We start from the raw sequence: 18,752 nt of genomic DNA, 5'->3' as shown, positions 1-18,752 counted from the left end.
GTTTGCCTCAGGTATCAAGAAAAGTGTAAAAAAGCCTGCCACACAAAGAAGATTGAAATAAAGTTTGAAAAAATCCGATATTTATACTGTAGTTGGCACACATGTCGGCACCACCCAGAAAAAATGGTTGCAGCATAATTGGTTGTGATACAGTACCTTCTGCTCTGTTGGATACTGCAAATGAGCTTTATCATTAGATCTTATGTTGAAGCTAATCACACTGTGATAAATAATTTACACCCTTATTACATTTTGGGGATCAATAGTTTTGTTTTTGTTTTTTTTTAGATCTTTTAATCTGCTCTGCTCTGTAGGTTACTATTTTGATCTGCTTAACATGCCAAAAATGCATCAACCCTATAATAATTTTAAAAAAATATGTATCTATCCTCAAAGACAACCAAGGGCTACATTCATTACAGAATTAATGTGACTGTCACTAGAAGTGATCAATAAAGCTTTGATGAAAAAATATTATAAATCACATTTTAAGTCACTGGTGTCACAAATGTGCTTTATTTTTAAATGTAGTGTCTTATTTATTATATTAATGTTTGGCTTCCCCTCTACAATAAAAAACAATCATATGTAAATAAAATTATAATAATAATTTAAAGTAATTAAATGCAGCTTGGTTTAACTGCTATATCTCATATTTTCCTAGACAACATTTTATTAACAAATATAAATATATAATGTGATATTAAAAAATACTTTTAATAGTACTGTTCATTGTAATTGTCATCCAATGATTTTTTTTATATCAAAAATATGTTTTATGGTGAAATTTTTAAAAACAGATCAAGTCCCATGAGTCTACTGTGTAACTTATTATCCTAAATTACCCTAGACTGGCGATAGAGCACATCAATGTATTCTTTTCTTTTTTTTCTAATCAGCATCCCCTTGGTCTTTTCTTTAAAAATGAATATATATTATATAAGTACAGAGTTGGTGCTTTGCTATCTTAAAATGATTCCTTTTAGATATAACTAAATAGTATAGTTTGAAGTATTTTTTTGGTAAATATTGTTCCTTACCTACTGCATGTGGTGGAAGATTTTCATTCAGCCTGTGATTATTTTTATCTTGTTTTGCTTAAGATACATTATCCATATCTTGCCTTAAGAGGATGTGCTTGGTGCCATTTGGCATATTTTCAAGTGTTTACTTACTGATTGTGTTTATAGAGTTGGAGTCAGAGGAGATTCACAATCTAGTTTTTTGCTAAGGCCAGCTAAGGAGGAATGTTGATAACAGCCTGGTTTAGGCTAGAATAAACTTACTTTTCCCCCTCCTCTGTGATGTATAAAACTGTATGCAAACCTTCCTTCAAAGATTTATGCCTCTCTGAGAGTGGGAGCTTTTAAATGTTTTGTGCCTTTGAATAAATTTGCAAGGTGAAAAACAAAATACCAACTTTTCTTTGTTTTACAGAGTGGTTGTCTCTCCCTCTTTGATAAAAAAGGAAATTTCACAACGTGGACCCAATGGAGTTTCTTTGGTTTTAGCAGGTGGTGGCAGGCTAACAGACGGAAACTGTCATAATGTTCAACTCGCTTTTGCTAATGGTGCAAACAAACAGGATCAACTTGAAGGGTTGGTGTTTAAGTTTTAAGACTGGTATGCAATCAGAAATCTACTTCAAGTTTGAATGTTGTTTGTTTTTTTATTATGTGTGTTTATTATCATGTGTGTTTTACATTTATATTTATATGAATTTACTAAGGTAACTTCATATTTCCTTTTTCAGTTATGTGTCTGTACGTCAAATAATGACCTCGAAAATGGCATTTGTTAATATATTACATGTCATAGGTGCATAAATGCGTGTTTCTGGACACCTTCAAATGTATGTTGTTGTGGCTGCTTTGTCATGTTTTCATTTTTACATGATGCTATATCTGTGTTAATTGTGCTTTGGTGCTCGCTGTCTCAATGAAATGAACTTAGTGGTTAAGTTGTGAAGAATGTAATATTTCCAATTATGTCAAAGATGTCTATATCGGTCAAAGTTTTCCTGTTGTAATTTTCATGCATTCTGAGGTATTATTTGTAAACGCTTTAAAACGGCGATCCGGTTTTGAGAGAGGGAAACGGGGGAAGACAGCAAGGATGCTGAACACTTCAAGTGCCACCCACATGGGGTTTTCAAATCATTGTTGTTGTTTAAAAATAGTACTTGCTGGGAAAATTAAAATTGACTTACTTGTCGATAAAAGACAAACTGAAAAGACTAGAGAAATGTTCTTACTTGAAGTTCTTTACTAACTTATTTTGGTCATTACTGTAACTGCTGTAATCTTTGAATCAGATCTTCTTTACCTCATTTGGCATTTTCTAATTGTCTAGTTTTAAGGGTTTTGTATATGCAGTTTTGGATGCAGTTTTAATATTTGCCGTTTTTCCAGATTTGAAAGTTTTTTCCTTAATTTTTTTATTGATCACATGATACTTCACTGTTTTGTAGTTTACTCTGTTTTTTTCCCCCTTTAGTTGTATCTACTTCTATTGGAATACTTGAAACTTTGTAATTTAACTTTTTTTATTATTATTATTATTATTATTATATAAGTATTTGTGCTGATTTTGCTAAGTTTTCGGTCACATTTTTAAAATTTGTTGCTAACACAATACTTGACATTTGGTTATTACTTAGTTATCACACATTTGGAAGTTTTTTCCTTTTTTGTTATTGATAATATAATTATTTTGTGTTTTATAGTTTGCTTTGTTTATGGATCTTAAATATGTTCCCTTTATTTATTCACAAAATGACTGGACTCCTGAATATAAACAATCAATAAATAACTTACTTCAATCAAATGACTTCTTCTGCCACACAGTAAGAACGATAAGTCACAAAAACAAAATCAGACATATAAAGTTAAACATAAATTTAAATGTAGTTGCAGTTGATTGGCTTATTGGAGAACCAAATTCAGTTATTGCTTTGTTATTCCATTGTTTATTATTACCTTCAGGTCATTAAGCAAAGCATCTAAATATCCAATCACAACATTCCCATTAAAAAAAAAAGCAAGGTTGTATTCTCTATATAAACTGCCTAATTGCTAGCTCTCTCTTGTTTTGGGAATATATGTCAGTATGCCTCTACTTGCTTTTTTTTCTTTGCTTTATTATGTCATTGTTTTGTCTTTAATAAATTCCTCAGTTTCCAGATACACCTCCTCAGCTGCAACAGGAATCAGAGACTGTTTTCTCCAAAACAGCTTTGAGCCAAGCTTTGTTGCCAAAGGTGACTTCATTATTGGAGGGATTTTCCCCCTTCATTATAACCAAGAAATGCCTGATCAGAACTACACCTACCGACCACAACCAGTAAAGTGCAATGGGTGAGACTACTAGAAATATATTTTTTAGTTAGAATGGTGGTGCTTTTGTTTTGCTGTTTTTAGAATCTTGATTGTACCTAAGAACCTGATAGATAAACCAGTGTTTCAAGAGCTAATGAAAGAATTTTTCTGTTCGGGAGATACGTAATCTTTCTCTTGTTTAATTTGTCTTAAGTGTTTTTTTCTGAATAATTCTTATTTGGTCATCATATTATCTTAGTGATTTGTTGTTCTTTGATTTGTTCATAACTAGTTTCATTAATTATTCATGAACAGACTGTCAAAGAGGACTTGTGTAAGAATATAGCAATTGCAGAATGTATATATTTTCATGATGTCTTAAAAATGTATAAATATGCCCTTTTGTAAAATGTGGATTATTGAAAAAAAATTACTTATTTCAGTACTTCAATTCAAAGACTAAACATTCTAGATTAAAGACACACAAATGGATATGTTTAACGTTCAATTTCTTTGCATTGCGACGATTAATAGCTTACAGGTGCTGAAAACACATATTAGAATATTATATCAGACCAATAAAAAGTTTTAATATAGAATAGTAGGATGAATAAAAATGATATCTAATACATGCTAATACACTGTACTGTAATTCCCAAAAGGTATCTGAAAAACAACATCATCAGAACAAATAGTTTAATTTACTGAATATGATTGAAATTAGACTAAGACTTAAAATGAAATTGTCAATATAGAAAAAGAAAAGTACACTTCCTCACATGTACAAGCCGCCGTTTATTCTGTATCACCAATATTTCTGTCTCTAACTACTTTTTTCAATTTTTGTGTTGTATCTTTGCTGAGCTACAGATTTGATCCAAGGGCTTTCCGTTGGGTTCAGACTATGAGGCTAGCAGTGGAGGAGATAAACCAGAGCTCAAAACTACTGGCCAATCACACCCTGGGATACAAGATTTTTGATTCATGTGCATATCCACTGACTGGTCAGAGGGCTGCTCTGGCTGTGCTGAATGGGCTTAGTGAGGAAAACTCTCCCATGTGCACAGGTGCCTCTCCGATGCTTGCTGTCATTGGAGAATCAGGATCTGCACAGTCCATTGTGGTTTCAAGACTCCTGCAAGCATTTAGAATCCCAATGGTAAAACTATCTCTTTTTCTCTAACCATTTTAATGTTTTTTTTTTTCTATTTGACGGTGCTATAGGTTTTCCTTTTTAACACAGATCAGCTACTTCTCATCGTGTGCCTGCTTTACTGACAGAAGGAAACATCCCACGTTTTTCAGAGTCATTCCTAATGATGACTACCAGGTAACACTTTAAATGAACAAAAATGAGTTAAATAAAACTTTCATCCTTCTTATATCAATCATACATTGTTAGGTCATATGGCTGTTAATGTTGAAGATGAGTTTTTAAAACATTCTTTTCAAATGCTGCTTATGTCCCAATGTACTAATTTGTACTAAATGACAAAAAGATTTTGTCATTTATACTTTTGTTGTTTGAAGTTTATTTTTTATTTTTTTTTTTTTGGGTGATAAAGGTGAAGGCCATTGCTCAACTTCTGGTACACTTTAACTGGACTTGGGTTGGGCTTATTCGAGGAGATCATGAATATGGACGCTTTGCAGTGCAAGGCTTACTGCGGGAACTGGAGGGCAGCAAAGTCTGTGTGGCTTACCAAGAAATGATCCCTCTGCTCTACAGCACACAAAGGGCAATGGAAATTATACAGGTAGATTTTTAATGAAGCATTTATTTAGCATTTGCTGATTGTCAATTCAAATATGTGGGATTGTCTATTCCCAAATATTAGCAGTTACTATAGGGGTGTGATATAACATGTAGGCCCTCTACTCAGCTAAACTTTATTTATACAACACTTTAAAACAACCACAGCTGCCACAAAGTGCTGTACATACCAAAGAAAGTTTAAACTGTATAAAACAACATAAAAGTTGTAAATAATAATAAAAAAAAAATTTTCTTATACAATTAAGGGATAAAAAATGTGGTAAAGGGTTGTGGATTTTGGTGTGGCCATATACTGAACAAATATAGCTACCTAAACATATTCAGAATTGTGTGTGTGAAACTAAGTGCACAATGCAAAGTTCTACAGTGTAACTTTAAAAGTGACTACAATTGAAAACAGAGAGGCTTTCCAGTTATCACTAAACTGCTTAAGTTTATTTACATATAACTGTCAATAGTAGAAAATAAAGGATGTAATGAAAAAAAAAAACCGGAAGGGTCATGAAATACGAGGAGGGAGAGATTATACTAAAAAAATATGTTTTTTTTAAACTATTGTTTATAAAATGGTATAATGGAGGAGTTTCATGAATTTTGCATATATATATATATATATATATATATACACACATTGGTTCAGGATTCTGTTGTTGGCTTTCTTGACAGTTTTCTTTGGGGCATTTGTCCGATATCCAACTTATATTGTATCGACCAAAATTAAGAAATATATTGCCATATAAAACATAACAGTATCACATGGGAATTTGGGATCACTGCCTCTTAAAAAAGCAAGTCAGATTAATCTGTTGACGACTTTTTTTTAAATTGTTGTTTTTTTGTTTGTTTGTTTAAGTTTGTTTTATTTTTTTCAAAATGTCAACACAACTCCAAACTGATTTTAGCATATTTTATATTAAAATATGGAGCTTTTCCTTTTAGAAATGCCTTAACAATAACTGACAATTTTTACATCAAATCAATCAGGTGTTAACTCTGCTGGCTTACATCTTTATTTATACAAATAATCCAACCAAATCCCTGATCAAGTCTACACTCTGAATTTATTAAGATTCAGCATATGCCAAAAATCAAGTTAACTTAATAATTGAAATAGATCTAATGGTTATTTCTCGATTATTTAAAAAGCTCACAGTTTTATTAATTTGTTCCTGATTGAAATATGATTAAAGCATATCAAACTGTGGATTTATAACCATGATTTGTATGTACTGTTACACCCCTACTGCACAGTTAGTAAACTTAATTCTATATGACTTTATACACACATTGGATCTAGTCATCTTCTGTTTGAAGATCTTTATTTTAGGACCTTTAGTATTTTAATCTACTTTTTCATTTACTACATAACCTCATGAAACTAATTCAAATATTCTAGATAAATTTGGCATTTATGAAGAATGACTGGAATAGATATACAATTGTCAATCTAGTCTAAACTTTTTTCTAGACAATGGTTGATTTAAAAATGACATAGAAAGTGTAAATTTAATTATCCCGACTTAATCATTATCAGGGGAACAAGCATGTTAAAAGTTACATTAATTTTTAGTAACTTTCTGATGTACTTTCACAGACAAAAAAGTATTAAAAAGTTAAGAGTTGTCTTAAAGAAAAAATATTTTTCTTTTGGTCTCAATCATCTTTACTTTTTCTTTTTCAGGTAATGCGGAGCTCTTTGGCAAAGGTAGTGGTGGTATTTTCAGCTGAAGGGGAAATGACACCTTTCCTGAGAGACTACATGATGCAGAACATTACTGGAATCCAATGGGTGGCAAGTGAAGCCTGGATCACAGCATCTGTCTTTACAGGAAGAGAATTTTACCCCTACCTGGGGGGCACCATTGGGTTTGGCATCAGAAAAGGTCATATTGCTCAACTCAGTGAATACCTGCAGACAATCAACCCTAAAAGATATCCCAATAATTCTCTGGTGGGTGAGCTTTGGGAGGCTCTGTATGGCTGCAGTCCTTTTGCATCCTTTGCCAACAAATTGGCCTTGTGTTCAGGGAAAGAGGTCTTGTTGGAACAGCACTCAGCCTACACAAATACGTCGAGTCCTAGAGTGGCTTACAATGTCTACAAGGCTGTTTATGCAGTTGCCTATTCCCTGCACAACCTCCTTCTTTGTCAACCTGGCAATGGGCCTTTTAAAAATAATTCTTGTGCTCAGAGCAACCATATTCTACCCTGGCAGGTACAGTAAAAATGTCTTTACGTTATGTTGTATATAAATCTCATTATAAACCTTGTAGCAAAGCTAATTAGGTTTACTGTTTTTCTTTCTTCTGTTACAAATGCTTCAGCTTCAGTACTACCTGCAAGAAGTCAGGTTCAAAATTGCTGGAGAGGAGGTCAATTTTGACCTGAAGGGTGACTCAGTGCCATACTATGACATTATCAACTGGCAGAGAGGCGCAACTGGAAACATTGAGTTTGTTAACGTGGGATTGTTCGACGGAACTAAGCCTTATGGAGAAGAGCTGCTGATCCAGGAGGGAAGAATAATATGGGCAGGTCATCAGAGTGAGGCAAGCTGCTCACACTGTGTTTTTACCTTCATCAGATGCCAACTGTTGAAGTTCTGTAGGTTAAGATGGAGGTGAGTAAGGTGTATAGGATGGATTGGATCTGGTACGAGCCCCTTTGACGTTACATAGTAAAGATAATATTTTTAAACATGGCCATAGAAGTACCATACATTACTCTTTCTCCAATAGCCTCACTTTCCTTCTGTGATCTGGCCATATTTATTATGATCTACTGAAAGATCCTGACCTGGAATAGGTAATATTACTCAAACTGACAATAATACACTCCTGAGCCAGCTTGGGTATAACAATAAACCTGTAACTACTATGAACTCCAAATATAATACATGCTTGTAGAAGAAGTCTGATAAAGTGCAAAGCAAATGGCAGCAGTAGCAACACAGATTAACTAGAAATTTTTGTTAAAGCAATAAATGAATTGGACCCATTGCATGAGTATCATAACAAAGAGCTAAATCCTAAGAAAAATCGACAGCAGGTGAACCATACCTCTATGATTCTACAGTCCCAGATCTAAAAACTGACACAGGTCATGCTCTTAGCAAATTGTCATACACTGTATGTCATAAATTGACAAAAAAAAAAATCTTAGTGCATGTTAATTGTGAAACTACGTTCTGAGGCTAATGAACAGTTCACATTTTTAAGTCGACTAAATAATATGATTTCAGATATTCTAGTTAAATCCAAATGCTAAAAGTAAAGGTCAAGATATGATTCTCAATAGCCAAAATATACAAAATAGAATAATATCAATCACTTTATTTCTTTACATATTCCTTTGACAAAAAACAGGCTTTCCTACTGTATTTCTTACTATGGTATGGAGAGGTAGTTCTTTAAACTTTTCTTCAACATTTTTCTGTTGATTATTTGATTTGTTTTTTACTGGTTTTACAGGTTTGTAGCTTATGGGTTTATCATATGCCATAGTTCTGTGGTGAGCACTGCAAATATTGGAAGAAAACTTCTGAGGTAAAACTGGCTTCTTAATTTAGGGTCAGGACTTCACCTTCTCTAATAAAACCCAAGAGGTTTCAAGATGACCTTAATGACTCAGAATGAATGCAAAACTTTTATTTTGCCATTATTAAAAAAATATATTTTATTGTATAACATTTAAACCTTGGTTTAAGCTACAGAAAGATTAGTCCTAAAGAACCATAACTCAACACAAAGGCTGGAAAAGGTCAAGGTCAACTTTATTTATATAGCACATTTACAACAACATTGCTGGCCAAAGTGCTTCACAACAATCATATAAAAACAAGGAATACAATACAAGGAATACATAAAAAAAAAAGTCTGTGCAAACAGTTGGGTTTTAAGAAAGGATTTAAAACAGCTAACAGTCGGAAAAAGAGAGAAACAATGTGGAGCAATGGTAGCTGAGGTGGGAACCTAAGAAAGTTGTGCATAAATAACAGCTGTAAAACTTTGATCAAGTAAGGAAATTAGATGTAAGGTAAGAGAGAAAAGTTGCTCTACATTAACTAAATTCTTCCAGAAAACCAATACCTATTGAAATGGTTCTGTTAACTAATAAGTTAGGGAGGCACTTCATATTTAACATCTGTTTTCGATTCATATAAGGTATTTGGCTGAATACATATGGGCATGGTGACATCTTGTACACTACTGCACACCGCACATTTGTAAAATCCCTAAAAAAAAAATGGTATGTTTTATTTATGCATAAGAAGTAAAGCCCTAGAAATAAAATACTGTATACTTTATATGTTATTATGTCTGTATTTCGATGGGTAGGAAGGCATATTTTATCTCAAAACAACACATTAGGGTTAGTTTTAAAAACTTGGATTTGTTTGGTCTTGTTTAGGTGCCAGTGTCTGTCTGCAGTCCCAGCTGCCCTCCAGGTTTCAGGAAAGCTGTCCGTCGTGGGCAGCCTGTATGCTGTTTTGACTGTGTACCATGTGACAGTGGCAAAATTAGTAATCAGACAGGTAAGACAAAAAAATAGGGCAGTCGTAATATCAGTTACAGTAATGTAGTATTTTAATTATAAGTTTTCCTCTTCAAATCTATTTTTGGTAGATTCATTAGAGTGCATGTTTTGTCCTGAAGACTTCTGGTCAAACCAAGAGAGAACAGCATGCATCCCCAAGAGGGTGGAGTTCTTGGCCTATGATGCGTTGGGTATACCTCTGACAGTCATCTCAGTAGTGGGTGCTTCGCTGACTATTGGTGTTTTTGTTGTGTTTTTCTACCATAGAAATACAGCAGTTGTTCGAATGAATAATTCAGAACTCAGTTTTTTAATTCTGTTTGCCCTAATACTGTGTTTCCTATGTTCTCTTGTTTTTATTGGAGAACCCACAGTCTGGTCCTGCATGCTTCGTCACACTGCCTTTAGCATTACATTTTCACTTTGCATCTCCTGCATCTTGGGAAAAACCCTGGTTGTTTTGGCTGCTTTCACTGCCACCAGGCCAGGGGACAACATTATGAAGTGGTTAGGACCCAAGCAGCAGCGTGTCATTATTTTCAGCTGCACTCTTGTACAGGTAGTTATCTGTGCCTCCTGGCTAATTGATGCTCCCCCTTATCCAATACGAAATACTAAATATGAGCGCTCAAAGATTATACTAGAGTGTAGTGTTGGGTCAAGCTTTGCCTTTTGGTGTGTTTTAGGATACATTGGTCTCCAGGCATGTCTTTGCTTTTTGCTGGCATTTCTGGCTCGCAAGTTACCTGGAAACTTCAACGAGGCCAAATATATAACCTTTAGCATGTTAATCTTCTCCACTGTGTGGCTTGCTTTCGTTCCTGCTTATATAAGTGCCCCCGGAAACTATGCAGATGCAGTTGAGTCATTTGCCATTTTGGCCTCCAGTTTTGGATTATTGTTTTGTTTGTTTGCTCTCAAATGTTACATTATTCTGCTGAAACCAGAAAAAAATACGAAGCAGCACCTTCTAGGTAAAGAATAAATGTAAATCACATCTTTTTAAAAATAAGTTCTTGACATTTCTCATTAGTAATGTTTTGTTTTTCATGAATCTTTTCAGTCTATTTCTAATCCATTAAAAAGTGTTTTATCATTTACTGTCTGTTCAATTTCTATGTGTTTTAGCCAGGGTAATGTGATATTAATTATGTGAGTGACAAAATAAAATGTACCAAAACAAAGAATTGTGAAATGTATGTATCTTTTTAAATGCCCCAATAAGATCAAATTCTTCTTCTTCAAAAAGATAATTGTTCTATTATTTATGGGGACACATTGTGGTTTATTAATGGCTTTGTTAGAATGGATTTTGATTGATATTAATCAATAAAATATTTACTGTACTTCAATTATATACATAAACGTATTGAATATTTAATTAAATACCTTTAGTTCCATCAAACATTGCTCCATGATAACGTGCCCAAATGGATGTAGTGTTAGGAAAATGGATAAAATATCTATTGGACCACTGAATTTATCAAAACAGCTAAAAAATAAATTCAATCCCACTATAATTATAATAACTTTAATTGTTATACAAAAAATCATGAATAATTTGTTCTAATAGTAATTCAACAAAGTAAAAACAAATAATTGTCTCCACTTAAATCGGTTGTTCAGGTGAACAGGATCAGGCAAGTGTCAGCAGTTCCCAATGTCCAGCTGGAATTTTCTGATTATATTCTAAATACATAGTGGAATATATCTTTTGGGGTCCCCTCTCAGTGACAGGGTCTTGGAATGTATCCTCACTTTATAACATCACCCAAAGTTTCCTGTTCGGAGGTTTTTTTCTACAAAACCTATTCTCCAAATCTAACTTCTGGTATCATATGACGAGAACTAGAATTATTCTTATCTATAATGTATGTTAAAAATATGCCTAATGATGTGAAACAAAGCATGTAAGAAACAAGTAACCCATTTAGAAATATAAAGAAAGCTGACTGTTAATCAAAAAATGATTAAAAAAAATCATATATTTCCATAATGAGGTAGAAAACTGCCCCCCAAAATATTTAAACAATCAATGACACAAATTTCTTATTTTTTATTTCAGTCAAAAAGGTATTATCACCCAAATGTGACTTATAGATGTTATTCATTTGAAATAGTCACTGTGAAAGGAAGAAATTTTGTTTTCTTGATAAAGAACTAATGCACAAACTATGGTGTATATCTATTATATTTTCCAGTCATACCTTTTCTTGTATTCCTTTCAGGATGCAGCAGAATTATGTAACATTTGGGCAGAAATATACATAACAACAGGCCAAAACTGGAGGCTAATATTGCAAATATTTCCACAGCTACTGAAAACTTTCCAGGTGAACTAACATAAGCTGGGATAAAACAGAGCCACACTGCCCAGAAAATCAACATACTGAAGGTGATGAGCTTGGCTTCGTTAAACGTATCTGGCAGCTTTCGTCCGAGGAATGCCAAGAGAAGGCACAAAAAAGCAAGCAGGCCAATGTAGCTGAGGAGCAGGTAAAAACCAAGTGGCCATGGCTCCTTACACTCCAAAATAATCTAATTAGGGAAATTAATGAAACAAAATTATTACATGAACAATACTGGATTGTTAGAATTGCATTTGACAGGATTAATGTTATGACTTTCTCTGCTTACTTTTCCATATGAAGCTTGGTATGTGAGATTCCGGATAGGAAAGGGTGGTGCCCCCAAAAGCCAACCAACACACAGACAAATCTGAGAGAACAAAGAGCAACAAAAATATTATTACAATATTAACGATGACAATAATCTCTTTAGGGTTAGCACAGCTGTTTATGTTTTCTACCTGAGGAGTTGTTGTGCAGAATATCATAGTCCTTTGTTGGGATGGACCAAACAGCTTCGGACCCTTGGAGCTTGGTATATTAGCTCGAAAAGCCAAAAGCACCACAACAGTTTTTACCAGCAGACAGGACAAACAGATAACAAAGCTAATCCCAAATGCCGCCTGGCGAAGCATACATGTCCAAGCTGAGGGTTGGCCAATAAACACCAGGGAACAGAGAAAACATAGCTTAAGTGACAGAAGAAGCAAGAAACTTATTTCTGAGTTGTTGGCCTTCACAATAGGGGTAGTGCGGAAACAATGGAAGATCACTGTAATGATGATTGTTAAAATGACCCCAAGCAAGGTTAGTACAACCAGGATGATTCCCATGGTCTCACTGAAAGACAGGAACTCCTCAATCCCTGCGACACATTTCACTTTGTCTTTGTCGGACCAGTAATAGTCTGGGCATTTAATGCATTCAGTGGAGCCTTTGGGGACACAGAAAATATAATTAGATAAATTGTTTATATAGTCTTAATGCTTGATTAATATTATACCAAATTTATGTAGCATCAATGATATAACATGAAATAAAAATAAAACATATATACCCCTGGCAGATTAAGGTTTTAAATTAATCTTTTTATTTCTTTTATGACTGAAAACGATAATGTTTTTTTTAAATGTGCAGTTAAAATTTTATTTGAATCTGTTTTAGAATTTTAAAAGTAGCCTCAGTATAGGGGTTCGGCAAGAACGCCACCAACATTAAAGACACAGAGCTCTTTAACCAAGAATAAATTATTGAGAGGTAATGAAACAAACAAACAAAAATTAAAATCAGGCTAGTAAGCGGAGATTTAAAAAAAAATGGCACCATATTGTTTAGTATAATATAAATAGAAACATAATTCATATTATTTTCAGTAGTATTAAATTCATGTTTTAGGAGAAAAATGCAACCAGTGTTTATTAACCACTTTCTGTTTTCTTTCGATAGCATGCATGAAAATTTGACTTGTATATATTTGCTTTCATATGGATGTAGTTTCAGCAACAGTAGCAGTTTGCCATTATAAACCAATGTCTTATACACAACAGACAATCAGTTACACAAGCAGCAACACCTGCTGATTGCCTGCAGGTGAGACCCTGATAGTAGGATTTCCCCGTTTTGTGATAGAGATGAGCATGACAACAGCAAGCCAGGCATATATTAGTGTTCTTCCACTCAAACTGATGTTAATTTTTCATTGTCTTACTATATTTTAAGTCACCAAAGGCTGTCAAATCTCACGCATTGATTGTGTGAAACGCATTTGAGCAAATGCACACGTTCACAAACCACACTTTGAGTTTCTCACTCTTGAAGTAATGCAAATATATTTTTTGACGTGCGGATTGATACAAAAATATGTATACCTAAGATAGCAGACAGAGGCTCTAAAATCGATTCTCACATTCTAATTTCATTCATTTTTAGGTCAAGCACATTAACAAGAAAATGCGACCATTTAATAGGATCTACCTTTTCTTCCGCCTGGTAAGTGTGTAATGGATCAGTATGTAATCCCATGTACAGTCTGATGCGCTACCTGAGCAAACAGTGGTAGATCCTCTTTGGCTGACGTGTTGTTTTGGCTTCACAAATAGCCAAATCACAATCTTCGATGTTTGTGTGAACAGTGAAAAGTCGTTTTAACACACGGTAGATTGAACCACAACTTTGAATATGCTGAATCAAGGATGAGGACAGAGGAGGAGAGTATAGGTACTCTACTGTTGCTACACAGAAAGCAGGTACAGTGCAGTTACAATGTGAGAATATTCAGAGCTCTAAATGGCACTAAGCACTGTTGTAGTTGGAGTCACATCCATAAAAAAAGTTTGTTTTGTAATTATTTTAAAAAGGTTTTAAAATAATTACAGAACAATTATGTGCTGTTGGTGACATGTTTGACACCTTTTATTCAGTCTGTTTTAGCTGGAATACCTGTCTCTTTCTTTTTTTGTTTATATCTACCAGAATGATGCAATTTGTGCCTTTGAGGATGGGAAATATGTTTGCAAGTTCCACCTAAATGGATTTAATTTATCAATAATACGTAATGTAATACGACAGAGCTTCTAATGTGGCTGCAATTGACTAAAATCTTGAAAAGGGAAGCAGGTGCCACATGGTGATTTATCCAATCAGCTTGAAAAATTGTATTGAATGTCCCTTCCTTTTGCAATCATTGTCCACAAGACCCATTCCAGTTGGATACTGTATAGATTTCAAACAGAACTACACTTATAATTCTGGCGAGTGAATTAGAAAACCATTTTTATTTAGCAGTAAAATGATTTCTTACATTTAACAAACACATTAAGTGCATTTCCAAAAAAAGTATTGTATCAGTATCGGCTAACACCAGACTCTCTCATTGGAGCATAAAAGAAGTTGGTGGTATCAGACATATTTAGGAATAGATGACAGGGACATAATCTGCTCATTTTCATATAAGACAATATATTTAAAGAAATTAGAAAATGTATCAAAATAGTCTGTTAATTTGTGATTTAAAATAGTGATTTTGCTATTGTTGCTTGAAATCTCAAGCTCAGATCACAAATTACCTTTCCTATTTCCAATCAGAAACAAACTTCCCAATTGAATTAAAATATAAGTATACATCTAGATCTGCCAGGAGTCAGATTATGTTTGGAGTATATATATATATATATATATATATATATATATATATATATATATATATATATATATATATATATATATATATATATGTATATATGAATTACAAAATAAGAGTTTTTTTACCTGACTTGTTGCTTATCTCTCCATCTGCACAAGGCAGACAATCAAAGCAACAATGAGGTCTTCCTGGACGTCTGGCCTGTCTGCTGCCAGGGGGACATGGAGCACTGCACTGAGAAACAGGCACCTAAAGGATTACCACAGAAGCATGACTGAATATGTTTCTGTATCCACTTCACACATTTTAAAGCAAATTTATTGATTAGAATTTTCTAAATGTAAAAATCACATTTGACATACCTGTAACAAGCCTCCTGTCCATACAATAGTGCTTTCATTTATCCTCAGTTGTTGTGCTTGTGGAGCTGAACCATCATAATCTCCAACTTTAACAAATCTGTTGATGACATGATAATCTCAATAAAATCAAGATGGGTCTCATTTCAAATGGCGAAGATGCAGGGATTGGGATAATAAAAGGATAAGACACATAAAAGAAAATGCCTGATAATTGATCTAGACCCTGGTGGGCTGGAAAAAAGAAATTCTAGTCAAAAAGGAATGTACCAACCTGATTTTCCCTTTGCTGTCCTTCTGCCAGTTAACAATGTCGTATAAAGGGACTGGCTCTCCTTTAGTATCAAAGTAAACTCTCTCCTGAAACTGATTTGTGAAATTCCCTTTCTTCAGATGGTACAGCAACTAGTTGGGAAAAAAAAAGAAAAAGTCACACATATTCATTAAAAATGAGCAACGATTTGCTTTTAATAAGTAATTTCACATGCCTGCCCTGGAGTGAATTTTGTGTATTTATCACACCGTCCCTCATTTTCTGCTGAATCACAGTTAAGTAAGGCGTGTAGAGCATGGGCAATGGCATATACAGCCTTATACACATTGTAGGATATTCTGACCTGAGATACATCAGTGTAACTACTTGATGTGAGACTCAGGTCTTCTAAACCTGTACACAAAGGATTTTTTACAGCATCAGGATGATCGTAAGATGGCCCTTTGAGTGGATCTGTCTTATTTGCATTAGCTTTGTTTCCATCATAACTGAGTTGACAGCCAAACTGCTCTTCCCAGAACATGTTGATGAATTCCATTCCTGGTTTGGGAGATGGACGGACATTCAGAAGGAACTCTCTCAATCCAGGGATACTGACTCCAGGGAAGGAAAAGCCAAGCGTTCCCTCTAAAAGGCTGTGGAAGTTTGGAAATGTTAGGAGGCTAGCAGTTACCCAGGCTTCACTGGCTATCCACTGAATACCTGTTACATTCCTACGAGTAAGCTGAAAAATATGGGTACAGAAATGTACGGGTTAGCAACAAAGAAAATCAAATTCATGTTCTGAGCTTTGGTCGTCCTAAAATTATCTGACTATCTTCTGTATTCTGCATATCAACAGAGAGACTTACTTCTATAAATAGATCAAATAGCTGTCCCTCTGTTGCAAAAACCACCACAACATGTGCAGTTGACATCTGCAGTATATTTGCCATTTCTCCTATCTCAGCCTCTGTTGGTGATTTTGGAATAGTGAGATGAAATGCCACACATCCACCTCTGTGTCTAAAGTGATTTGAAAATGCTTGTATTCCATACTGACTGTAGTCATCCTATACGAGAAATTAAAAGTGTAAGTAGTTTACGTTAAACAATTATTGAAATTTGGGAAATTTGAAGGAAAGCCTAATCTTACCGTAGTCCCTATTGTGCCCACCCAGAGCCATCCTAAGAATGTAACCAGCTGTACAAGACCTCTGACTTGAAAAAGATCATTTGGCACAGTACGCAAAAATGATGGATACACACGTTTGTCACTAAGACAGGTGCAAGTTGCAAAATAACTCACCTAAGATGAGACATAGGTTATCATAACATCTAAATATAAAAAAAAAACAACACACACACAAAAAAAATCTAGGCATTATATTATTCTTTTTCTTTGCTTTTCTTACCAGCTGGATATTGAAAGAGCCAAGAACTTGAGCTACAGCTCTAGTTGGGGAGGAGGATGCAAGACCAATGACAACAGGTATTGGAGAACCAGACAGACATCTAAGTGATTCCTCCTGTGTCAATGATAAGTTTGGTCTCCTGTCATCTGACTTTAAACCTTCTCTTCCAGATATTTTTTCATTTGCCAAATTTATTGTGTTTTTCACTTTCCATATTTGGTTCCCACTGGTCACAGACTCAGGGAAACTAATTAAAGAGAAAAGAGCCTGCAAACTGCTGTGGACATTGTCACAGCTGTCTAAGATTTGATAGCCAAGTTTAACATCTGGTAATAGGCTTGAATGGTTGTTTATTTCCTCAACAGCAAACACCATGGTCATCATCCAACGGAAAGCTCTTTGATCAAATCTAGACAAAAAGGGGGCACGTATTTTCCAAGTGTTAAACATTTGTCAATTTGTTAAACATTACAAAAGGACAGCACAGAAAAAAAGTTATTTATATGTAACTAAATCAAATTCTTCACTTACCCATTGCAAACTGTGATTGGGGGTTTGTCTTGGTAGTTGGGCTGAAGCTCAGGTACCAAATAGTGCAAAGGGAAAATCCCTCCTATGACAACATCACCATTCATCTGCAAGGCTAAAGGCTTATTATCTCCTATTTTTACACACTGAGGTGAAGTAAATTCATTAACACTAAATTCCTCAATTTGCATATCATTCTCTTTCATGGTGTTTTCTGTTTCCTCAGCTCCCTTTTCTATATTCAGAATGTTCCTTTTTCTAATACTATAACAAAAACCTGAGAATACAATTAGAAGAATGCTAAATAAAATCCAAAGATGCAGAAACAGTGCCTTAAACAGGTTGACCAGCTTTCCCATCCTGACCCCATAAAGACTGTCTATAACAGAGACTCTGACAGACTAAGTTAAGACAAATTAGAATCTGTTATTATGCATACTTTATTTGTTTGGTAATATGAGTCATCACCAGCTCAACCAATCACAATAACAAGGAATAGCAGAGAACAAAAGCCAATTACTTTCTCTCATTTTTTTAAACTGTTTTCATATGAGCACAAAGTATATGTGGTAAATCTAAATAATTAGAGGCAGAGACTGATTCATAAATGTATTTAAACTGCAGTTTTGATGGTTCTATTTATAGAAGTAAAAAATAATTTAATGTGATTTGTTTATGGCATTAAAATAGCCCCCATAAATAAAATAATTTAAAATAAAAAAATTTAATTAAAATATTCCTGTACCGGGGGCTGCTGCTCAATGTCGCAGTGGGTAGCACTGCGACATTGAGAAGGTTCTGGGTTCGATTTCCGGCCCAGGGTGTTTCTGCTCCCTGAGCATGCGTGGGTTCTCTCCGGGTACTCCAGCTTCCTCCCACAGTCCAAAAACATGACTGTTAGGTTAATTTGCTTCTCTACAGTCTCCTTAGGTGTGAGTATGTGTGTGAATGGTCCTGTTTGTCTCTGTGTTGCCCTGCGATGGACTGGCAACCTGTCCAAGGTGTACCGTGCCTCTTGCCCATAGGCGTAACTTCCTTAAGGACTGGTGTGGACATGTCCCCACCAATCTTGACCGG

General features: G+C 34.6%; 2 protein-coding genes across 2 annotated transcripts; one reads left to right on the top strand and one right to left on the bottom strand.

The window, feature by feature from the left end:
* Positions 1-3,176: 3,176 nt before the first annotated feature.
* On the top strand, positions 3,177-9,862 carry LOC107083253 (extracellular calcium-sensing receptor-like). Its single transcript, XM_015372291.1, has 8 exons — positions 3,177-3,356; positions 4,188-4,476; positions 4,561-4,647; positions 4,883-5,074; positions 6,776-7,309; positions 7,419-7,714; positions 9,505-9,628; positions 9,720-9,862. Exons 1-8 carry the CDS (start codon positions 3,307-3,309, stop codon positions 9,726-9,728), a joined length of 1,581 nt encoding a protein of 526 aa, XP_015227777.1. The 5' UTR covers positions 3,177-3,306; the 3' UTR covers positions 9,729-9,862.
* A 1,940-nt stretch (positions 9,863-11,802) lies between these two features.
* LOC107083038 (extracellular calcium-sensing receptor-like) lies at positions 11,803-18,006 on the bottom strand. The gene is made up of 8 exons (XM_015371980.1): positions 17,679-18,006; positions 17,148-17,556; positions 15,754-15,884; positions 15,483-15,579; positions 15,246-15,369; positions 12,440-12,912; positions 12,268-12,348; positions 11,803-12,168 (listed from the first exon to the last, which is right to left on the bottom strand). The coding sequence occupies exons 1-8, from the start codon at positions 17,879-17,881 to the stop codon at positions 11,803-11,805; spliced, it is 1,884 nt and encodes a 627-aa protein (XP_015227466.1). The 5' UTR covers positions 17,882-18,006.
* Between the last annotated feature and the right edge of the window lie 746 nt (positions 18,007-18,752).

The sequence above is a fragment of the Cyprinodon variegatus genome, unplaced genomic scaffold (assembly GCF_000732505.1).
Source record: "Cyprinodon variegatus isolate N-32 unplaced genomic scaffold, C_variegatus-1.0 Scaffold4, whole genome shotgun sequence".
Taxonomy (NCBI): domain Eukaryota; kingdom Metazoa; phylum Chordata; class Actinopteri; order Cyprinodontiformes; family Cyprinodontidae; genus Cyprinodon; species Cyprinodon variegatus.
The sequence above is the reverse complement of the archived record's forward strand: the minus strand, read 5'-3'. Positions and strand labels throughout refer to the sequence as shown.

Excerpts from the sequence above, each read along its gene's own strand:
- LOC107083038 (XM_015371980.1), bottom strand. The coding sequence starts at position 17,881 with ATGAAAGAGAATGATATGCAAATTGAGGAATTTAGTGTTAATGAATTT. Across the intron at positions 15,885-17,147 it reads GCTCTTTCAATATCCAGCTG|TTGCTGTACCATCTGAAGAA; the intron begins GTAAGAAAAGCA and ends TTTCCCAACTAG. Across the intron at positions 15,370-15,482 it reads GGACAGGAGGCTTGTTACAG|GTGCCTGTTTCTCAGTGCAG; the intron begins GTATGTCAAATG and ends GTAATCCTTTAG.
- LOC107083253 (XM_015372291.1), top strand. The coding sequence starts at position 3,307 with ATGCCTGATCAGAACTACACCTACCGACCACAACCAGTAAAGTGCAAT. Across the intron at positions 4,648-4,882 it reads TTCCTAATGATGACTACCAG|GTGAAGGCCATTGCTCAACT; the intron begins GTAACACTTTAA and ends TGGGTGATAAAG. Across the intron at positions 5,075-6,775 it reads GGGCAATGGAAATTATACAG|GTAATGCGGAGCTCTTTGGC; the intron begins GTAGATTTTTAA and ends TTTCTTTTTCAG.